Source organism: Lissotriton vulgaris, chromosome 2_1 (genome assembly GCF_964263255.1).
Source record: "Lissotriton vulgaris chromosome 2_1, aLisVul1.2, whole genome shotgun sequence".
Taxonomy (NCBI): Eukaryota; Metazoa; Chordata; class Amphibia; order Caudata; family Salamandridae; genus Lissotriton; species Lissotriton vulgaris.
The window spans coordinates 1,384,754,350-1,384,778,391 of NC_141687.1; the positions used below are offsets into that span (position 1 = coordinate 1,384,754,350).

At 44.1% G+C, this 24,042-nt stretch overlaps 1 protein-coding gene across 1 annotated transcript in view; it reads left to right on the forward strand.

Moving 5' to 3' along the window:
- Window positions 1–24,042, forward strand: part of LOC147732612 (contactin-associated protein-like 5) — a 1,641,055-nt gene that overhangs the window by 1,052,786 nt on the left and 564,227 nt on the right. Inside the window, exon 12 of the mRNA XM_086957122.1 lies at window positions 10,103–10,222. Coding sequence (XP_086813248.1) covers window positions 10,103–10,222 — 120 coding nt within the window. The remainder of the gene's footprint in view (window positions 1–10,102; window positions 10,223–24,042) is intronic.

Consider the following 24,042-nt stretch of genomic DNA (forward strand, 5'->3'; position numbering starts at 1 on the left):
ACTGTACTGGAATGGCATACAACAAACTTGTGCATTTCTTTAAAATTGCCTATTATGACTGCCATTGGTTCTGTTATTGGGGTACTAATTTGTTTATTAGAAACTACCACTACTTGGATCGCTTCTCCCGAGAGGGGTGGATTTGGAATGTCTGCTGTTCTCACAGTAGAACGGGTAGCGCCATTGTCCAATAAAAAGGTAACATAATTTTCTTCAACTTTCCCTTCAATGTATGGGTCTAACTGATCTACCAGCAAGGATGCGCCAAGTACGCACTCCTCGTCCTCCCCTCTCAGGCACCGTCAGAAACTGTCTTCATCAAAGTATGTGTCACTCAAAAGAAATTGTGGTGTCACTGTGTCCCATTTACCACTTCCCTCCCATTTTGTGGTATCCACACTGTATGTAGCTTGACTCCCAGAATTTGGCATAGGCGCTAGTGGTAACTGTATTACCTGTTGCTGTTGCTTCCTTGACACCCCATTCTGCGTCTGTGAATTCAAATTGTCAGTTTGGACAGGGTTATTATTTAATACAGCTTTACACTCGTGCTTCCAATGCCCCAATTTTCCGCACCCGTGACAGGGAAACTTCTTTGGCCTCATCTCTGTTGAGTTTTCCTCTTGGTTTATCCCCACTTCCATCTCCTTTATTCTGACTATTTTTCAATTAACTTAACTGGAGTTCTTGTTGCTCTGCTAACTTTACTTGTGCCCACATTACTTTTTTTTCTAAATTCTTTCGTTTATTGTCAATTTCATCTCCACAATATTTTGCATATTTTAAAATCTCATCAATAGGTTTGGCCTGCCAGCAAATTGTATGATCTTTAATCATTTGCGAAATTTCTGTTTTTAATCCTGACACAAAATGATAAATGAAATGGGTCATGTCTTTTGTATCAATATTTCCCAATCCACTGTATTGCTTGAATATCTGTAAAAGGCGCTCGTAATATGCATGTACTGACTCATCTTTATTTTGGGTAGTTCTGTCTATTCTTGTCCAATCTGTTTCTTTGGGGGTACCTTTCCTTTCAAGTACAGTATTACTTGATTGTACTTTTTCATAACCTCATCTGATGGAGCTCCTGTCTTCGGTTCTCTAGGGTACTCATCATTAGGCAAATCGATTGCTATTCAAAATCACCCAATTTTTGTAATATGATAATAGCTCCTTAATTTGCAATTTGCAACCTGACACATTCATATTCTCTAAATCTTTGTCAGAAAATTCAGCTCGATAAGGCTTTTGTAACACTTTAGATTTACCAATATCAATTCCCATGACAGCAGCCAAATTCATTCATTTTTCATGAAATACCTTTTATTCCTGGTAATACTTCGACATATAAACAGCAATTCATCTTCATTGAGTTTATTTAATCTTTCTAACCCTACATTTCCAGCAATCATTTCCTCTAATTCAACTCTTAATTTAAAAATATCCAATAATTTCAGCTGTGATTTAGGCTTTTCTATTTCTCGGGACCATCTTTCTATTTCTTCCGGAGTTACCACAGTAGCACTTCTTGTACCTGAGGATGTTTCCATCCGTACCACTCTAGAACTTGCGGAAGTGTTTTTCCTAACCGAATCACCCACCGGTTCTCTTATAGGTAAATCCATCAGGGAAATCACTGACTCGCATTCACTTGCTTGATCATCAGTTATCAAGGGTTCTTTTCTAGGCTGTACCACAGGTGTAGTCAGAACGGGAGGTTTAGGACTAGATTTTTTTTCTCCATATAACGGAACAACAGGACCTATGGTTACTGGAATTGTCAAAGCTGCAGGACTAGTATTCAACTGGGAAATTTTCAGAATTAACCCACTTCTCTGTTTATTTACTGCTTCTCGTTCTTTTTCTTGCAACACATTTTCTAATGAGGTTTCATATACAACTTGTTGAACCAAAGGTGGTTTTAAAATTGGAGCGCTAGGATTTACTGTACTTGGTCCTTCATTGTAAGGTGGTGGATTTTTCATTAACAAATCCTCCAAATAATCATCTTCTGAATCACCACTAGTCATCAAATTTTTAGTTTTCTCTATCCACTTGCTTCCTGTTGGTTCTTCTAAAGCAAATACAGGATATTATCATTCCACTATCATGGACTGTCTCCATTGTTTCATTTGCTTATCTATAGTTTCTCTGGGAAATTTTGGATAGAACTTGCTGAGATTCCTGTCACTTCTGGGTCGATCTCGCTCAAAAGTCTCCCATTCTTCTAATGCTTCATATTGAGTTAGGCCAGGTCTAGGATCTAATTCATTCATGAGAGTTCTCAAATTGTACAGGACTCTACCATTAAAAGTACCATGTTCTTTGAATGCCAAAATTCAGTCTTCTTTAGTATATTCCATGCAGTTCTCTAACCACACACAAGTGTGGTAGCCCCTTTCAACCATCATGTATGATGCGGGTGTATTTGGTGGCGGAATAATAATCCCTTCTCTGGTTTTAATGACTTTATCTTTCTGAAGAAGTTCTTAATTCTCTTCACAAATTACATTTTTCTTTTATCTCTGTACATGATATAAGGTGTCCCTCTAATCATCTGTTCTTTAGCAAAACCTAGATATTTTCGATCTGGTCTATTTCCTATGAATCCTGGATCTAAATGCCACACATATTTTATGCCGCTTTACTTTGTGATGACACTCGATTGTTTACGAAAAGCCTCCAATACCAATGCGTTTCTTATTTTCAATGACCAATCAAAATTTAGGATCTAAATAAACTTAACCAATAGTTGCGCAGCTTTTCCCGTGAGACGAGTTCCAATGCTCCTGCACTCACCCCTCCTTTACAGTAATACCTCAGCTACACACCTGCTGTCTCAACCAATACCAGCGCAGCTCTTGGTGACGTCAGCGCAGCTCAGCAACTGACTCCCTCTTTTGCAAGGTAATTAAGAAACTTATTTCTTTTCACTTGCCTGAGTGACTAAATTCAAAGAAAAGATTATTGCACTCACTACGAGTAAATCCCTTCCCCTTACTCTTCACACACTACGAGTAGATCCCTTCCGCCTACTCTTCATTCAAGCATTAGAGAACCTGCTACTCCCTCGGGCTTACCCTTTCTAGGTGATATAAGGCCAAAGTTTCCCCAGCCAACCCCTTTGCTGTCAATCAAGCTCAGAAGAACCTGTTACTTCTTCAGTGTTACCCTTTCTAGGTGATATAATATTAAAGTTTTACTAGCAAACTCTTTGCTATCAATTATTCACACATTTACACAGAAATTCCTTAAATAGTGCTTCCGATTTTACCTAACCATACACTTACTTCCACAGGCAAGTGACCTCACTACAGAGTGGCTTCCATTTACCACTTGTTATTCTGCCCCCAGGGAATCCAAAACAAACATATAACAATAAAAACAGGTTTAGTTAATACATAAAATCAATATAAATTCAAATACACAAATGCAATTCAATTAACCAACTAACTACAAACTACAACTAACTACCTATCTTAACTAAACCCTTACCATACTGCTGATACCAAAGAAATACTGGTAGAGCGCGGGCTCACCTGCCCGTTTTACCATACTCACCTGGGCCCATAAAAACATACACCCTTTGAACAGGTGAACCTACGCTTCTAACCAGATATTATAAATAACTTTTAGGACCTATATCACTGACTTACCAATCCTAGTCACTGGTACCTAGATTCCTAAGGGATCAAGGGTGTTAGAATAATAGGCAGTAAATAACATTCATATTTCATAAAATTACCACAAACTTGGGAAAGGTTTAAGTTCTTTTACATTCTTAAATGCCTTAGACCATAATAAATCAATAATTATTGCTCGTTCAGTTAGAAAGATAAAGATTGAAACAAGATATGCAATAATTTGGAAAAGGATGTAGTTAAGCATTTAAACATAGGGTGGGTAGGAAAAGAGAAACAATACAATGACAAACCCACATTTAACTTATAGTTGCCTAGAATGGTGTGAAGACCAACCCTGGCCACGGGCTGGGCTAAAGGACAGAACCCCAAGATTTGCAGGTGCCAGCAGGAAAGAACAGGTGCAGACCAGAATCAGGACGGTATGGGCAAAATTGGATCAGAACAGGACCACCTCAGGCTAAGACTGTCACCCACAGCAAAAGCTTAACAGTCAGACCCCGATTGGATTAGTGAAATCTTCTCCCTTAGAACCCCGATTGGGTTATCGAACTCCTTCCCAGAAACCCAGATTGGGTTATCGATTCTTCTGTGAGAGTGCTCCGCCAGCACCTCTGTTCTCGATTGCCTATTGAGTATGTTGGGTGAGTGACAGGTCAGCTATTCGGACAATCTGACTAGCTAAACCTACCCTAGTTATACCATTTTCTAGGGCAGTGTACCACCTCCCAATGTTGCAAATGTGTGAATCCACAACTTTTATTGGACAAAAAAGACAAGGAGAGGTCATCACACCATATTAATGTGAGGTAACTTCCATTCTGTATTCAAATTAACGTTCCCTCCAATCAATTTACTTTCCCATGCATTTTTATTCCACCCGGCAGTGAATGTATCAATAACAAATACAACATTTTAGTTTGCTTCCTTTTGGCAGGTCAATTGTTCGGGTTCCCATGCGCATCTTTTAGCAAGTCAGGACTTGGCATCCATTCAATGCCATGACTTGAGGATTCTTGAATTTCTGGCTGATGCGCAGTGTGAGTTTCAAAATGGAGTTACAGACACATTCCAGGCCCAAACACGAGCTAGTGATAAAGTCAAAGAGAAGCTATTTTAGAACAAAGAATAAATGAAGATTCTGTATACCACTTATACCACTTATCTCTACTCTATTCCCATTACTTTTATTTAACTATTGCATTAGGTATTAGGCAGAACGAACAGTTTAGCAAAAGCAGCAATGCAAGCTTCTTGCACGTTAAGACAAAGAGCAGCCATTTTAATTCTAGTGCACAGAAGCAAAAGTTTCCCTCCAAGCAGAGAAATACATCATGTCACGTGAGTGTGACAGACGCATGCGCCATGGAAAATCCAGCGTCGCAGCGTCCACTTTTTTGAGCAAGCGGATTATGATTAGTAAAAGCACATAGAAAAGCTTCCCCTAGATGCTAGAAATGTCGTGTGGTGCAATATTAACATGTTAGTTAGTACATTACAAGTTATTTTAAGAGGGTTGAGTACAAGCAAGTCGCTTTACGTGCGCAACCTTGCTCCATCAGACTAACGGCAGGGTACCTAATTACACTTAATAAGTGGTAACTTCAATTTGGGGCCAGGTAGAGAAATGGTTCCTTCACTCAATTGAATTGTAATTTAAACTGTCATTTAACAGTAAAGTTGTTTTTCATGTTACTATTCTGATTCTGAAAATTGCACTTTTATTAAGTTGTAATTTTTCTGCCTAAACCAAATGTGCCTTTCTGCCTGTGTCCATGGTGACATGATTGCGAATGGCTCTCCTGTGGTACTCTGTGTATTCCTTGCAGTCATGAGGGCAAATGGGCCTTGGGTGTGGGACACTGGCTTCAGAGGGTAGCCCGAGGGGTATACCCACCCCTTCCTGACTTCTAAGGCCTGCGTGCTCTGCCACTAACAAATGCAACTCACATCTAGACCTACCTTCCCTGTGTTACCCTACACAGTTTGGAGCCAAACCAAGCAAAGAAGAAGTGTTAGTCAAATAGGGCATCTACAAATCACATTCTGGCACTGGGAATAAGTGTTGCCTTCAGAATTTCTCCTCAGAACGATCTTGGAAATGTGGGAGATTCAGAAGAAGGACTACCCTTGACCTGCTTGCTTTGAACGAAGGTTCGCAAAAGTGACTCCAGGAGTCAATTCAATGACTTGCAGTTTGAGCTAAAGGGAAGCAAAAAAGCTTCCAGAGGCCTCCCTGCAATAGCACAGGGTACCAGCATGAGCTGTACCTGCCTGAGCCTTGCTGTTGGCCTCTTCTGGAAAAATTGAAAGCTAGGTTTCGCTTGGACAAATGATAAAACTCGCTCAATCTTATATCTTATCACTCAAACAAAATATATGAAAGGTAGATAGACAGTGGAGCCCAAACAATACTCAACAGAACTAGCCCAAAGTAGAACTCAATCCAAAATGTATTCAAAGATGTGCAGTTCAAATTAATCATATATTCCACAATATTCATAGGTAATACATGTAAGTAATATTGTCAAGAAAATTAAACACAGAAATCTATTTCATATACTGTTCTTTCCTTTCCTCTAATGGGGAACAGAAAGCTAACACCACCATAAAAAACCACACCGAGAGAAAATAATAGACAATCAAATTTGTCATTAACTGTAACACATTCGTGAAGAGAACAGATTGTTGACTGGAGCGCGATATCCCCTCCTCTAAAGGCATCCGTTGAACCAGTCAACCACCGAATTGTGTAAGGAGTTGCGTCGACGCGTTTAGATGGAACTCATAAATTTAAACCAACTTTATCAAGACACTCTTTAGTTCTCTCGATGATGTACTCCCAACATGGAAAAAAATCCTATTTTGAATAGGAAGTTGGCAAGATTATCTGCACCACCTCTGAGAAGTCTTGATGGCTCTGCGGAGAGCAGGCCTCATGATCAAGGCGAGTAAGTGCCAGATCGGGCAGGGTTCTGTGGTGTACTTGGGACACCAGGTTGGGAGAAGTCAGGTGGTGCCCCTACAGCCCAAGATTGAGACCATCCTGGCTTGGGAACCCCCCAATACCCAGACAGAAGTGAGAGCCTTTTTAGGACTCACTGGGTACTATAGGTTTGTCAAGGGGTATGACAGCATTGTTGCACCCTTAACAGAGCTGGCTTCCAGGAAGCAGCCCAAGAAAGTGAACTGACTGACACCTGTCAGAAAGCTTTTGATGCCCTGAAGACTGCCATGTACACGGGGCCCGTGCTTCTGGTGCCCGACTTCTCTAAAGAGTTCATTGTACAGACAGACGCTTTAGAGCATGTGTGGGTTCGTTCTTTCACAGATAAATGAGGAGGGCCTAGACCAACCTGTAGCCTTCATCAGTAGAAGGCTAGTCCCACAGGTACAGAGGTGGAGTGCAATTGAGTGTGAGGTATTTGATGTGGTCTGGGCACTGAAGAAGTTGAGACCATACAAGTTTGGGACTCACTTCTGGGTTCAGACAGACTGCAGGCCCCTCAGATGGTTGATGCAGATGAGGGGTGAGAAAAACAAAGCTGTTGAGGTGGTCCATTTCCCTACAGGGTGATGGACTTTCACGGTGGAACATCACCCTGGTACAGAACATGCCAATGTTAATGGTCTGTCCAGGTTTTTCCACCTTAGCGAAGAGTACTCCCAAAGGGTTGGTAGTTCTCCCCACATATCAGCTGGAGGGGGCACGTGTTAGACCTGGGACCATTGGCGTTGGTCTCCCTTCCATTTTTTGTTGTTGCCTCCGGTGTTTTTGCAACGTTTTTCTGGTCTAGATGTTTTGGGCACTTTGCCACTGCTGTTCAGTGCCAAAGTGCAAGTGCTCCCTACGTTGAATTATTGTAATCGATTAGTGACTCCATGATCATGTGCACCCAGGGCTTTAAATCAAATGCTGCAGGTGGACTTGCAGCACTGATTGTGCCAGCCACAGAAGCAGCTTGTAAATTGTGCCTCAGGCCTGCCATTGCAGAGCCTGGGTGCAGTCTAGGGCTGCCATGTCGGTTTGGCAAGTGCACACACTTGCCAGTCCCTAAACCTTCCCTTTTCTACATGTTATTCACCCCTAAGGTCAGCCCCAGGTACCCCCATGAGCAGGGTGCATTGTATGTAAAAGGTAGGACATACCCTGATGTGTGTGGCATATCCTGATAGTGAATTACAGCCAATTTCGTTTTTCACTCTTGCAAGGCTACCTGTTCCCATAGGCCAGAACGGGTAGTTCGTTTATAACATCCTATAATCCTCACTGACCCAGGGAACATGGTAGAAAAATGAATTTAGTATGCCTGAACTCAGAATAATAAAATACATCTTTTAGTGAAGTTGGTTTTAACATTCTGTGTTTGAAAATACCACTTTTAGAAAGTAGGTATTTTATTGCCTGCCCATCCAGCCTGCCTCTGCTAGGTTGTGTATTGCAAGTCTGCTTTGTGAGTGACAGGAGGGCTTGGGCTCCAGCAGCCTGATAAGTCAGGGATGGACTGAATAGGACCTTGGCTGCACTGAGAGTGGGGGAGTGTCGGAGATTTCCTTTCACTCCCCTGAGAACTCATAGAATAGAGAGTAGGGGGAGGAGATTTCCTTTCAGATACCTGGGCCGGGTCTGCCTTTAACAATGCTGTCCCCACCTCCTGCCAGGAAACTGCACAGGCACCCTCTGCCTTTACAGGACAAAGGATTTACTCTGGTATAAATATTGGGGCACAGACTGCAGAACTTTAGATCACTTCTGGGAATCAAGATAAACCTTTGCCAAGAAGAAGAACCATGGAAGCCCCTGTGCTGTTTTGCTATTTCTGGGATTGGCCTGCAGTGGTTACTTTATTGCCAAGGTATGGAGAAAAAGAACTTTGTGTGTACTTTTGCAATCTTGAAGAAGAATCTCCAAGGGCTTGGTGTGTGCTTGCATCCTGCAGGAAGTCTCAGGGATACAAGACTTCACCACCAGCTCATCTCAATTTCCTTGCTCGGAATTCTGCCTGCATAGAGGTGGCTACCGTTGTTTGGGCTCTCTGAGAAGACTACGGGTCGCTAGGAGCACGAATCGTGACACTACGAGGAGAAGCGTGCCGCCGCCGCAGCAGTTGCTGTTGCATCGCAGAGGAAGTGTGCCACCACAGCTGTTCGCGGTCGCATCACAGACGAAGCGTTCACATCACTGGATAAGCGTGTCGCCACAGTAGAGGTCACCGTCTCATCACCGGAGAAGCGTGTCCCAGGGAATGTCGCGGCTCAGAAGTTACTGAGTTCACCGCAGGGCCAATGGGCATGCAGGCATCTCATCCAACGTTGTCGCATCACATCAAAGATGCCATTTTGACGCGTCGCACCAGATGGTCTCATTGCATCGAGCCGCCATCTTGTCACATCATCACCGGGCCACAGTAAGAAACAACGCATCAAACCCCTAAACAGTAAGGAAGCAACGCATCACCTCCCCTGTGCAGCAGTAAGGAACTGGTGCCTCCACTCCCCTGAGTGTAAGGAAGGGCGCATCAACTTCCCTGCGACCCTTTTGTTTGTTTTGCGTGACACATCTAAGGTACTTTGAGAGTAAAGTGTTGCATTTACCATCTACGTTTAACTAAGCTATTTCTACCATTTTTAAGTCTATTTTTAATTACAGTATTGTGGATTTTTGTTGTTTGGTCTTGTGAAAGGTCTAGTAAAGATTACTCATTTTTCTAAACTGGTGTAGTGTCCATTTGTACTGTTTTCATTGTATTGCTGTACGTTTTCACAAATGCTTTGCACACTGCCTCTGGGATAAGCCTGCCTGCTCGTGCCAAGCTACCAAGGGGGTGAGCAGGAGTTATTTAGAATTGTAGCCTCCTTACCTTGACTAGAAGCAAGGGTCCCTATTTGGACAGAGGTACCTACCTCTGCCAGCTAGAGACCCCCAGTTCTAACAGACCCTCTGTCTAACCCAAGTCAGCTGTTGAAAATGTGGGCCACCATTTTGAGTCCTTCTGAACCCTGTTCAAGGGCTAGTTACTTCCTTTCACAAGCAATAGGAAAAATCACCCGCCAAACGTTCTTCTCTAAAGACGGCTGCTCACCCAACCTGCTCAATATGGGTATGGTATTGCTTTTTGATATAGATGCTTTTGATTCTCATCCCGGCAGTGAGCACATAACAAGTGCTTTAAAAGATAGATGCTATCATAATTATAGCACAAAATTGCATTTATCTGTCACTGGGGAAAGACTAAGGTGACAAGGACATCAACAGGGAAGAGGCTTCGACATAGCACCTCCCACCATCATTATTATAGGCTTAGTACAGTCACATCCCTAACAGGCTTCCGGCTTTCAAACTTAGAATTTTATTAAACATGTCTACATAGAAGCAAGCATTTAAAATCTGATTCGTGAAATAAGTGAGTATGTGGTATTAACTGATGTATATTTACCTATACGGTTCAATATTCCAGCTATTTATGAAGAGTCTTGTGAGGTTTACAGACATAAAGGAAATTCTTCAGGTTTCTACTCTATCGATACAGATGGAAGTGGCCCACTTAAACCCATGAGTGTGTACTGCAATATGACTGGTAAGGACATCATTCATTATATATTTGTCATAGCATTTCCTTTTCTCATTTTAAATGCATAATCTGTTCAAGTCGTTGATAAACTGAAGATGCGTTTTATGCAGAAGCTGTAGTTTGACAAGCTTAGCAACTCTTGCAACAATGAATTTCCATAAAGAATCTCATCATACAACAATATATTACTACTGTGTCGAGATAAATTTGCTATAAATGTTCTAAAACTGCAGATATTGTGATAGATTATGAAATGTACTTCGATTCTGCACAATTACTAACAGAACGCATTGCGGAAACGCAATGGGAAAATACTAAATGTATATAATTTGCCATTATTCTATTGTGCGCTCTTTCATAAAATGTTTCCAATGTTTTATTTTGACCATAAGAGGTGGTATTTCTTTGAATTTTTTGCTCCCCTTTCTGTTCACCTATGTTCTGAAATGGGTCAAAACAATCCCTTTCTGGAAAATAAAATGTTTTTTGTGTTACTTCACGGCACATAAAGTACATTCATTGTTATTTAGATAATTTCTTAGGTTTGTTCTTATAGAAAATTCGGTTACAGGTTGAGGGAGTAAAACCCTACTCAAGCAAAAACCACAATTCTTGTCAGGGTGAAACACAAGCAAACTCCAAATTAGCCTGTGCTCAACCCTCAGGTAGCTTGGCACAAAAGCAGTCAGGCTTTGCTTAGAGGCAATGTGTAAAGTATTTACGCTGCACAAAACACAGTAACAAAGCGAAAACACAATACAAGAAAAATCCTATACCAATTTAGAAAAATATAGTAAAATGTAATAAATTATATGACACCAAAATGACACAAATTCAATTAGTAGAACAAGAAACATACAATTTGAAATGTTTTGTAGAAATCAAACACAAAGAAGTAAAAAGCACCAATCTCGGTAATCTTGAGCCAAGGCTCAAGTCACAAGTTCAGGCCAACCACAATGGATATGGGGCAAGATAGAGAACTGAGTTCAGGTTGCTGAATAGTACCTTGTGGATTGGGCGTCAAGATACTAAGGGGGTCATTAGGAATCTGCCCATCATCCTAGCGGTGAAAGGGACCGCCCGCCATAAGGGCTGGTGTCCCGTGGCCAGCATTAGGATGCGCCCGCCACAGTGGCGGGAAGGCATGCTTTGCACTTCCATACACAGCATGGCAGGCACAGCGCTGTGCCTGCCATGCTGTGCATGGAACTGCTGGGGGTACCATAGGTACCCCCCATGTGCACCCTCCACCCCCCAAGTCCATGGGGGCCCGCATTGGGCCCCCAAAGCAGACTCCACATGCCTTTCCGTGGCAGCATTGTCGCCACGGAAAGACATCTGAAGAAGTCCATACTAATATGGCTCGCGGTGTCTGATAGACACCGCCACCATATAAACCCTTTTCCGCCCGGTCGCAAGGCGACCGGGGCGGAAAAGCGGAGGACGGTCTTACCGTCCGCCGCGGACACCGAAGCCATGTTAATATGGCGGGGGTCTATGCAGCAGGGATGGCAGGCGGATTGCCCCGCCAGGCCGGCACTGGCTACCGCCAGCCTGGCGTGGGCAATCCGCCCGCCATCCTAATGGGGCCCTAAGTCCTTGCATTGAGCTGCGAGGGTGGGCAATGAGGATCTGTCGACAAAGAGTTGCGATGTGAAGTCCAGCATGAAGATGCGTCATACAGCTGGGGAGTTGATGACTGTTAACAAATAGCTGCAATGCAAAGTCCTGCACCATTGTCAAGGAAGCTGGTGGGGCTTGAGGAGATGTGCACTGCAATTCGTCGGCACAGGGGACAAGATGTATTGTGCTGGGCTGATGTTGGCGTCAAACTGCATCAGCATTGCAAAAGCCACCAGGGATTGTGAGGACTTGCTCTGAGGTGTGTTGCATCATGGATGAGCCCAGAGTCGATGGAGGGCAGTGTTGCGCTGCATCAAGTTGCGTTGACATCAAAGAAGCCTGTTATGTCCCTATGGCTTGAACAGGGGACCATTCAGCTGACCCGCGGAGTTTCCTTGAAGTCCTTGGTCCACACATGTTCAGCAGGGCAGCTTACATCAGCATAACAGTCCTAGTGCATCAACAGCAGGCATTGGACTACAAAGCAGTCCTTGGGCAGCAAGCAGGTCAGCAGGGCACACTACACAGCTGGGTAATCCTATTTCCTAGTCCAGAAGTGATCTGAGGTATTCGGTCTGAGTGTCCACTACTTATACCAGGTGCCCACTATGAAGAGGAAGCAGCTTCTAGGGCCCTCTCCGTATAGAGGTGCCTGGAAGTACCTTCCTCCCTGCCCTTGACCCAGCTTCTCTGGTGGCACAAAAGATTAATGTGAAACCTTTTGTGAGTGTGCTGCGGGAGAGTCTTTGTGATGTGCAAGTGTGGCAGGTGATAGCTTCTTCCCCTCATCCTGAGAAAAATAACTCATCCTGACACACCAATTCCCACATTGTTGAGTAATATACTCCCAGCTACATCTAGTCATGTGACCCAGGATACAGGCTGTGGGCACCAAATTGTTGGGACAAGAAAATTTAAACTTCTCAGAAATGTGACTTAAAATCCAACTTCACCATTATAGTGGGTGTTAAAATACAATCTTTCTCTACTTGCTCCCAATTGAGGGTTTTCACTTATTAAATGTAATAAGGTACCTAATGTTTTCATATGGGAGAGGTAGGCCTCACAGTAGAGAAAAACGATTTTCAGAGTTTTTTCACTACCAGGACATGTAAAGGTTAAAAATGCATAGCGAATTTAGGGTATATTTATAAAAATAAATTAACACAGCTACACTGCACTGAGTGACAGCGAAAGGGCAGGAATGCGCCGTATTTTAAAGAATACAGAGCTTCCAGCCACGTACACTTCAAACCACATTTTTTCTCGATGGAAAGCGCAGTCTGATGTGTATGCAGCTGGAAGCTCAAAGAGGCTAAAGACGATTTTGGAATAAAGGTGGAGTCAAACCCTATAAACCGCCCTGCAATTGATTTGAGAAGTTTGCACCCCTGAGTTTATCTTTTACTCAGGGGATATTAATTGGAGCACTGATTGTTTCTGCTCCCAACAGGGTTATCTGTCCATGACAAAGGTAGATCTCCAACAGTGTAAAGCTCTTGAGGAACTCTAGGCCAATAACAGTGTGAGGAAATAGAAATTTTACATGGCCAATGTGTCCCCTGCTTGTACCCCACGTTTAGTGTATGTACATGTCACCCATGCATTTTCCCTCTCATGCGTGCAATAATAATGCCTCCGCATTTCCGTCCCACATTAGAATGTCAGTTACCAAGTCTTTCATGATAGAAACGTTAATTCTACATTGAGGCCTATGTTGCCAACGTATTTGCATTGTGCACGTTTAACATCGAGATTAACCCGTTTTATGGCTCAGCCTGAGCCAGGACCCGAATTGTATTTTCTTGCCTCCAGACACTCTGAAAGCTGCAGCTCAGCTGCGTATCCCTGACCTCTCACATACTTTCTGCTCAGCCGAGAGGGGCCCAGCCCGGCCTGCCAAGACAGTATTTTGCACACAGTTATCTGCTTGCTCCACAGAAACACATTCCTGCCTAGTGAAGAAGGTAAACAGAACCCGTCTGCAGAGATAGGGCCTAGCTTTCCTGTCTCCGTTTAAGTGATTTACAGAGCTCGCATCCATAGAAAGCCCATGGCCCCCACGCAATGCACGAAGAAATATATGCCCACACTGGCTCTTGGTGATGAGCAACCTTTGCTTGAGCGACCTTTACTTCAGACAATACATCCTCCAAACGTAAGATATCAGATAATACCAGACGTGCAGGTCGTCCTGACACTGAAGGTTTCTCTACTAGACCGAAAGTCAGCTCCCCCCCAGCTTCCCCCAGTTACACGTTAATTGCACGTCATGACCAAGTGGCGCACACATGTAGGGCACAGGTTCCAGCTGACCATGCAGACCCCCTCCATGTATCCACCCACCTATGACTCACCTATGACTCCTCAAGGGAACGCCCACGTGTACGCCTTCTTACACGCCCTTTTGCACGCCCACATGATCTTATCTCTCTCTTTCTTTTGCTCTGCCTGGAGCGCTCCTCCTTCTCTATGCAATGCAATGTATATTCAATGTATAAATATTGTACTCTGTGAATAAAGTTCAGAAGACCCTTCCTGAACCTTAGTGGTGATGGAACCCGATTCTCCCTTAACTCGAGTTACTGAAATAAAACCCTTTTGAATCGGACACCACGGACTCTGCCTCTCATTATTATACATGACCTTTTGTTTAAGTATAGAAATTCCGACAGGGTAATATTTTATTTACCACATAATTCTGGCGCCCGAATAGGGACAAGTCCCTTTCCCCACGCGCCGGCGATGTAGGTCCAGCCCTTGCCCCCTTCTACAGCCGTGACAGACTTCCAAGTGTACACGCCAGCGGGACTTCCTGCTTACTCCCTCAGGCCCACGGAGGAGACGGACTGCGACCAGGCATCCACACGAGGCGGTGAGGATCGCGGATCATCCCGACCAGAGCCCAAGTCGTGAGAGAGCAAGGTCCAAGGTTTCCAGAGACCCACCTGTTCCGAGGCGCATGCGCAGTATCGAGTTCACGCAGTATCGAGTATCCGAGGCCTTCAAGTTCTGCTTCCCGGTGAGTACTGTTATTGGGAATGCATAAAGATTAAAGTTTTCAAGACGGGTTCATTTATTTGAGCTCGGTAAAGACGTGTCTCGTTCACACGGGCACGGTAAAGACGGGTCCATTTCGGTGGGCACGGTAAAGACGTGTCTCATTATGAGACCGGTATGGTTGTACTGTATTCCAGTGCATAAAGTTAACTGTTTTCAAGTTCATGTTTTCAAGTTCATGTTTTCTCCACGTATCAGTTAAGATGTATCTGTTTTAGTGTTCTAGTGTTGTAGTGTGAATGATTGTTTCAGTCAGACTATTTTTGTGTGTATTGTGTTTTCGTTAAATTGGTTTCAACATGCCACTGTTTTCGAAATTACGTCAGATAGGGACCAGGAAAGGAATACTCGAAGAGTCAGTTCCCGTCCCACCTAGAGACACACCTGGGCATTTCATGTATAACAAGCACGGGCAAGATGCCATATTGTTTTTAGACTTATGGGTAGATTACACGAAGGATTTGGTGGAGAAGTACAGATGGCCTGCTTCAGGAACATGGGATTCTGAATGCATTATGAAAGTAGAGGAAGCGCTATGGAAAAGGAAAGTAAGACCGTCTCAGAAAGATGCCATTGAGTTATGGCGTAAAGAAGCGCATAGGAGAGCAGAGAAAGAATTCCACCAAGCAAAGAGAAGTAAACAAGCAGCGGAAAAAGCCAAAGAAAAAAAACTGCGGGAGGAGGGGGAACGGGTCAAGGCAGAACAGGCTGATAGAGAAAGAAATGCTCTCGCAGCTGGTATTTATCCCGTCCTCTCAGAAGAACTAGCTAAAGTGACCCCCTCAGAAACACAGCGTAGGTCGCGTACACCACCACCTGTACCATTTAGAGTACGTAGAACAAAGCCGACAGCATCAGAGGCTTTTATTTCCACCTATCTAGAAGAGCCCGCACCGGACTACGTAAACACAGATTTCCCTCCGCCCCCATCAGCGGCTCAGCTCCTACAGCTCCAGCAGACCGTGAAAGAGGACGTAGGACAAGGGGCAGTGGGAGGGGGGCCACCGCCAACGCCACGAACGCCACAAATGACATCAACACCATTTAAGTTTTCTGTAGGTGTAACAATTCCACGTTGTATATACGATCCAGTACCAGGAGAGGGTCCAATGCTCGTGTTTTCATTAAGATTAAGAAAAGCCGTCGACTATTTGGTCACATTACCAGACATGAAGGAACACCTAGATAAAATATGCCATTTCATTAGAACGGGAGAGGGACCCGAGAGTATAGAAAAGGCCATGGAACACAGAAAGGTGGAGGTTAAGAACTACATCCTACGTTTTATGATTAACTGTCTGATCAGGGAACAAAACCAACCAGACAAAGATGTAAAGCGAGGTTTGATGGAATGGAGTGACAACATAGATGCCGGTAGACATGATAGACAGGGACAGACAGAAAGTATCTACAAGAAAATACGAAAGGATATCTTAGAAATACACAGTGAAGAGTCAGACGGGAAGTATGAGTCATCATCAGAATATTTTGAACAGGAAAACGAGGCAAAGGACAAAATGAATTATGTAGGCAAAGCACAACAGTTTGACAGGCCCAAGTGCCTCGACTATCGCAAACAGGGACAGGCTATAAAAGAAAGATATTCCCTTGAGAATTTATTCCACGCTACTGAAAAAGCCCTGAAAAGACGGGTAGAGAACGAGAGATCCCACACCCCACACGAAAGGGAGTTGGCCCGGTCAGCCATCCAGTGGGTGTCCAATTCTAAGATATATAGCAATGATAGAGTGGCCCAGACTTTCTTGAGTCTTCCGCCGAACGAACAGCGTTTGGCTTGTATTTACATGGTTCAACATTTGATAACGTTGTATGAGAGCCAATATTCTGACCCCTGTCCCTTGTATAAATTACTGGACGACATATTCCTAGAAAGATGGACAGGTCTAGGTACTGATTTAATTAATGTCATTCTGGACCAACGACATAAGTACTTACATTCTCTGACCACATGCATGCTTCCCGCCCCACACCACGACAGAAAGAACTTATACATAGACAGACAGAACCCCCTAAGAGAGGTACATCCCGTAAAAAATGCAGCGGGTGAGCTTCAGCGAGTGTATGTTTACACACCCTTGACAAAATTAGAAATACTGGAAATGAAAAAGATGTTGCCCTGCCATGATAAAGACCCGGGGGGGGGTTTCACTGTGAATTAAAAGACATTCTCCGCATTGGAGATTACACGTACGCTGACATTCTGAAACTATTGAAAGTACTGTTGCCTGCAGGTATTTATGAAAAGCTTAAGGAAAAAGACTGGGAGGTGGGAGAGAAAAAGTTAAGTTGGGCAGAATTGGAAACAGAGGATAAAGGCCGGCACCCTGGTGTTGGTCTTGGGGACAAAGCTAAAGAATCACCTGAACTCCTGATACAGGTTTTGCCGAGACTATTGATTACGAAAAAGGAAGACTGGGATGCTATTTCGGCCTGTAAACAGAAACAAGACGAGGACACAAGTGATTTTTATTCCAGATTCGAGAAATGTTTTCTATTAATAGTGGCCTATAGCCCAGTAGTGAGTCATATCCACATCTTTTCGTGAGCAAATTAGTAGAGAATTCATTACCCCAGATCAAGAATAGAGTACTGAAGGTTGAGAGTACTTGGCAAGCAAATAGCCCTTGGCAAATGTTGCAAATGCTACAATATCACCAGAAGAGAATTAGAGAAGAGCAGGATCATGAGAAGAGATGCATGAAAGAGACAAAAATGAAAGTGCTGGTTGCCCAAACGGTACCAGCAAATACGAACAGAAATGCCACGACACCTATTAAGGGTAACTGTAATTATTGCAAACAACCAGGTCACTTTGTAAAAGATTGTGCTGTCCTGAAACATAACATAGCTACAGGCAAGACAAAAGAACGACCGCATCCTCCTAGGCAGAATAGCACCCCACAGAACACACAACAGACAGTAGCGAATTTTCCACCCCCACCACCACCTGTTCATTCCACACAACAAATGTTACAGTACACACAGTCAGACTATCCAGAATACCAACAGTTCTCATGAAACAGCCTTGAGAGGGAAATTGGCTTGCCCCTTATTGAGGTTCCTGTAGATCAAGAGGGTCCCTATGTACATAGCCGTGTATTGGGAAAAGACAGCACATTTCTGATTGACACAGGGGTGAGCAGAACTACCATCAGTCATGACGAGGTTCCAGGGGCACCCCTCTCAGGCTCACAGAATGTTTCCCTGGGATTTTCAGGAAAGCCTATTGTTAATGAAGTATCGAAACCAGTTTCCCTAGGGGTTGGTCCATTGTCACGTACCACAGACTTGCTACTTACTACGTCATGTCCAGTGAACTTACTTGGTATAAAGACATTAAAGGAACTAGGAGCAGTTATATGTTGTTCTCCGGAAGGAGTGCGACTGTTCTTACGTGATTTTAAAGGTCATTATGTGTTGAGAGATTTTGACCACAGACTCCAGAATATACCACAGCACCTATGGGCACAAGGTCCGACTGACGTAGGTTACATGCACATTACACCACACCGTGTCACTCTAAAAGCAGGAGTAGTACTACCACGTATACGACAATACAAGTTACCACCTGATGCCGTAGTAGCCTTACTGAAAATTGTTGACGAACTCATTGCACAAGGGGTGGTAGTGGAGACTGACTCGAATGTATGTAATTCACCTGTCATCCCTATCCTTAAACGAACAGACCCTAATGCACCACCAGTTTACAGACTAATTGTTGACCTTTGAGAATTGAACAAATGCATAGTCCCTCAATACCCAGTGGTCCCAGACATTTCTTCATTACTGACTGCTATTGCTTCTGAGGCAACGTTCTTTACTGTCATTGACTTAAAAAATGCCTTTTTCAGTGTTCCAATTCATCCAGATAGTCAGTATCTTTTTGGATTCAGTTTAAATGGACGCAGCTTTAAATTTACGAGAGCTCCCCAAGGTTTTACAGAGAGTCCTAGCATTTACAGCCAAGCATTGAAAAGACAGCTGGACAGTATTAACATGCCTACCAACACTGCACTGCTCCAGTACGTAGACGACATCCTAATCACAGCACGATCAGAACCAGACTGCGAAAATGCATCACTGACAGTTTTACACTTTCTGGCAGACAAGGGGCACAAAGTGTCCCCTTCGAAGTTGCAATTCTGTGCACAGCAAGTGGTGTACCTTGGACACTTGCTGTCCAAGAGGGGTAGACAGCTGACACAAGAACGTATTCAGTTAATTGCTAACCTTTCACAGCCCAAGACACAAAAGTAAGTACGGGCCTTCATTGGCCTCACTTCATACTGCAGACAATGGATTCCCCAGTATGCCTATCTAGCCAAACCACTCATACAGTTGACAACACAGGAGGCAGCGTTTTCGACTGTCCTCCCTTGGACACAAGAACATACCTTGGCATTTGAAGAATTAAAAAGAGCCTTATGTCAAGCGCCAGTTTTAGCGACTCCTTGTTACAGCAAACCTTTTACGCTTTTCGTAACTGAAAAAGATGGAACAGCATTATCTGTCCTCACAAAAGATCAAGCAGGAGAACACAAGCCTTGTGCTTATTTTTCTAGTACACTGGATCCAGTGGCACAGGCTCTGCCTGCGTGCCTGAAATCAGTTGCAGCAACAGCCCTAGCCGTAAGACAAAGTGACTCCATAGTGCTGGGACACCCCCTGACAGTACAGGTTCCACACGCAGTGGAAGTTCTCTTGAACAGGACACAGACACAACACTTGACTGTCGCGAGACTGACAGGAAATGAACTGACGTTATTTCAGCCACACATAGAGATCAGACGATGCAATATTCTTAACCCTGCTACACTCTTGCCCTCAAGTACAGTAGACACTGCACCACATGATTGTGTGGAAGTAATGAATACAGTAACGAAACCAAGACAAGACCTGACAGACGTGGCACTACCAGACCCTGACCTGACACTTTATGTAGATGGATCATGCATGAGAACAAGCACAGGAGAGTTAGTGGCAGCATATGCCGTGACCACTGATACAGAAGTCATCAAGACACAGAGAATAGACACACTGTCAGCACAAGCAGCAGAGCTCATCGCTCTGACACAAGCCTGCATAAGAGCTAAGAACTTGAAAGTGAACATTTATACAGATTCACAGTATGCATTCGGCGTTGTTCATGACTTCAGAGTATTATGGAGGGAGAGAGGTTTTTTGACCTCTCATGGGGCTAAAATTCAGCACGGTCCGCTTATTCAGGCTCTGTTAGAAGCAATACATTTACCTGCAGCCATAGCTATCCTGAAATGCAAAGCACACACCATAGTTACAGACACCATTTCCCAGGGTAATGACCTGGCAGACCGAACAGCTAAACTTACAGCCCAGACACCAACAGACACGACAAAGACAGAGGTACCATTACTGACAAAAAGTATGACAGTCAGGGATCCTTCACAAGATGTACTCGACATACAGACACATGCCACTCCAGATGAAATAAAGAAATGGACTGAACAAGGAGGGGTCCAGACTGACCAAGGTTGGATGACAAAAGGCAAAGCTACATGGTTTCTCCCAGACTCTATGGTACAAGTCATCATAAATACAGCACATAGTCCAGCACACTTGGGAGAAAAGGCAATGCTAGACAGCTTACAGAATATTTGGTTTAACAAGCACCTGCGTGCAGCAGCGAAACAGAAAGTACGTACATGTATGATCTGTTGCCAGTTCAATCCAGGCAAAGGCATTCCAGTGGAACAAGGCGGATTTCATCCTCCTGACCATCCTTTTGAAGTCCTCCAGATGGATTATATCCAAATGGACAGATGTAGAGGTTACAAGTATGTCCTGGTAGTTGTATGTGCACTATCTAGATGGACAGAGGCGTACCCAGTCCCAGATTATACTGCTGTGACCACCGCCAGGCAATTGGTGCGTGAATACTTCCCCAGATATGGATTGCCCCGTGTCGTGTACTCAGATAACGGTCAGCCGTTTTAATCTGAGTTAATGAAACAAGTGTCCCTTCTGTTAGGATATAATTGGAAGTTTCATTGTGTACGACATCCAGAAGCAGCAGGACTCGTAGAGCGCCATAATCAGACCCTTAAGACGAGATTAGCGAAGATTTGTGCAGAAAAAGGCGTGGATTGGATGGTAGCCTTGCCGGTTGCCCTCTTTTACATGCGTATGGTAGCTCATTCCAGAACGGGCCTATCTCCTTATGAAGTGGTTTTTGGTAGACCACCGAATATGTGGGGAACGCCTATGCCTAAGAAAATAACTGATGTTGACAGTAACATGCTGACAGATTACCTGGCTTCTTTGATGTCTGCACTCCTCTCTTGTCGTTCACAGGTTTCCGCCCCCTTCCCTGACAACACCCAGGTCAAGGAGCATGCCATAGTCCCTGGAGATTTCGTATATGTGCGGAACTTTGATCGATCAAGCCCCCTTGAGCCACGCTGGAAGACACTGAAATTAGTATTGCTCACCACGAGGACAGCCGTCAAGGTCGAGGGACGTAAAGGATGGCTTCACGCCCAACACTGTAAAAAATACTTTGGAGATTCCGGAACTTTGATCAAGACAAAAGACAGTACCGATAGTACAGACTTTAAGCCCCCTTTTCTAGAAAAGACTCTGCAACAAGAGTATAGGTCCAAGTTACGATCTAGTAAGTCAGACAGCGTTTAATTGTTCAAGTCCACTAGGTGGTGAATCGGTTAGACAGGTTCCTGATATGTATAAGATCGTAGACCAGAATAATAAGAAGAGAGAAATGAAAGAAAAATACTGTAAGACATTACGCAGTAGATGTATAGTAACTCTGATTTTTATGTCTTTTCTGTGCATCACTATAATATGTATCAGCTTGACACAACATGTTTTCTTTCCTCCTATTTCTTCACGTATACGTTTTTCCTTTAATGACACTGTAGAGCACACATTCAGTGATCTGCCACCCCATGAACTGTCATATCAACTAGCCCTGCGCAACAATACTTTTATTCGAATGTTGCACCATTCTCATCAGACCAGCAATGTAACAGATTGCTGGGTATGTGGCCGACTCCCACCTTATCAGAAAACGAAGGGAGTTCTGCCCCTTTTTCCTTTTCCGTTCTCGCACAATGGTTCGTGCGGAGCATGTTTTGCTTTAATGTCATCACTAGACAGAAAGTCCGCAGTTTCCCAGGATGAATGGATATGGGGAAACTTGAATACAGTAATGCATGAGGCATGTTTTCCAGACAAAGACGATTTTCCCCAAAGGAAGGGGACCGATCTAGAAAATGAAGTGTACGAGCAAGGAAATGCTTCCCTTAACTTTATGATTCTGAATGTTCAGCCCGAGCAAAATACAGGTCCACCGTTTATATCAGTCCTACCAGTAAAAGGTGAATTGTGCGTTAGAAAGAAAGGATCAGTACATCTGGGACACAGTGAATGTAATACTGTAGTCGATTTCAATGATAAAGGAAAGTCTTCTTTTAAAGCATCCCGCCATTCCTATTTCATTTGCGGTCAGACAGCCTATGTACATCTGCCCTCAGACTGGGGTGGGACATGTTATATAGCGTTCCTGCTGCCACCTGTCTTTCTGGCCCCATCCCATTATCATCGAGATTCACGATTAGAGCATGTTAGACACCGGAGGGAGACCGATTCCCCAGTGGTTGATCAGACTGAGACAGTTTGGGAGCAATATACCGATTTCATTAGAGGATACTTCTGGTTCATAGGTCCCGTCCAAAACAGTAAACTCATACGCAGGTTAACTAGATCTCTAGAAGCAGTAGTGAATGAGACTACATCTGCCCTGGCTAACTTGACCCAGGAGCAGTCTGCCATGCGACTTGTTGTTCTTCAGAATCGCCTTGTTCTTGACGTCATCCTGGCAGATAGGGGCGGGGCTTGTAGAGTGATTGGCTCCAGTTGTTGCGTGTTTATTCCAAATAACGTGCCATCTGTGTACGCAGCAATAACAAGACTCCACAAGATAGCTCACGAGATGCATCAAGACCCATGGACTTGGTTCAGTTGGCTCTGGGGTGTAATATCGGCATGGGGATGGACAATGTTGTCGTTCCTAGGAATGATACTGCTTATGATATTCGGCTGCTGTCTCTGACTGCAATGTGGCCCGGCGATTTGCGGCCTGTGTGCCACTGCCTGTATTCCCCATCCACGTATACAAAAGAGAAAAGACGAACAAATGATGCTGTATGATCAGATATATGGTCTCATTAATATAGATATTTCCTGAAGGGCACAGTAGGGGACAAGGAGGGAATGAGGAAATAGAAATTTTACATGGCCAATGTGTCCCCTGCTTGTACCCCACGTTTAGTGTATGTACATGTCACCCATGCATTTTTCCTCTCATGCCTGCAATAATAATGCCTCTGCATTTCCGTCCCACATTAGAATGTCAGTTACCAAGTCTTTCATGATAGAAACGGTAATTCTACATTGAGGCCTATGTTGCCAACGTATTTGCATTGTGCACGTTTAACATCGAGATGAACCCGTTTTATGGCTCAGCCTGAGCCAGGACCCGAATTGTATTTTCTTGCCTCCAGACACTCTGAAAGCTGCAGCTCAGCTGCGTATCCCTGACCTCTCGCATACTTTCTTTTCAGCCGAGAGGGGCCCAGCCCGGCCTGCCAAGACAGTATTTTGCACACAGTTATCTGCTTGCTCCACAGAAACACATTCCTGCCTAGTGAAGAAGGTAAACAGAACCCGTCTGGAGAGATAGGGCCTAGCTTTCATGTCTCCGTTTAAGTGATTTACAGTGCTCGCATCCATAGAAATCCCATGGCCCCCACGCAATGCACGAAGAAATATATGCCCACACTGGCTCTTGGTGATGAGCAACCTTTGCTTGAGCGACCTTTACTTCAGACAATACATCCTCCAAACGTAAGATATCAGATAATGCCAGACGTGCAGGTCGTCCTGACACTGAAGGTTTCTCTACTAGACCGAAAGTCAGCTCCCCCCCAGCTTCCCCCAGTTACACGTTAATTGCACTTCATGACCAAGTGGCGCACACATGTAGGGCAAAGGTTCCAGCTGACCATGCAGACCCCCTCCATGTATCCACCCACCTATGACTCACCAAGGGAACGCCCACGTGT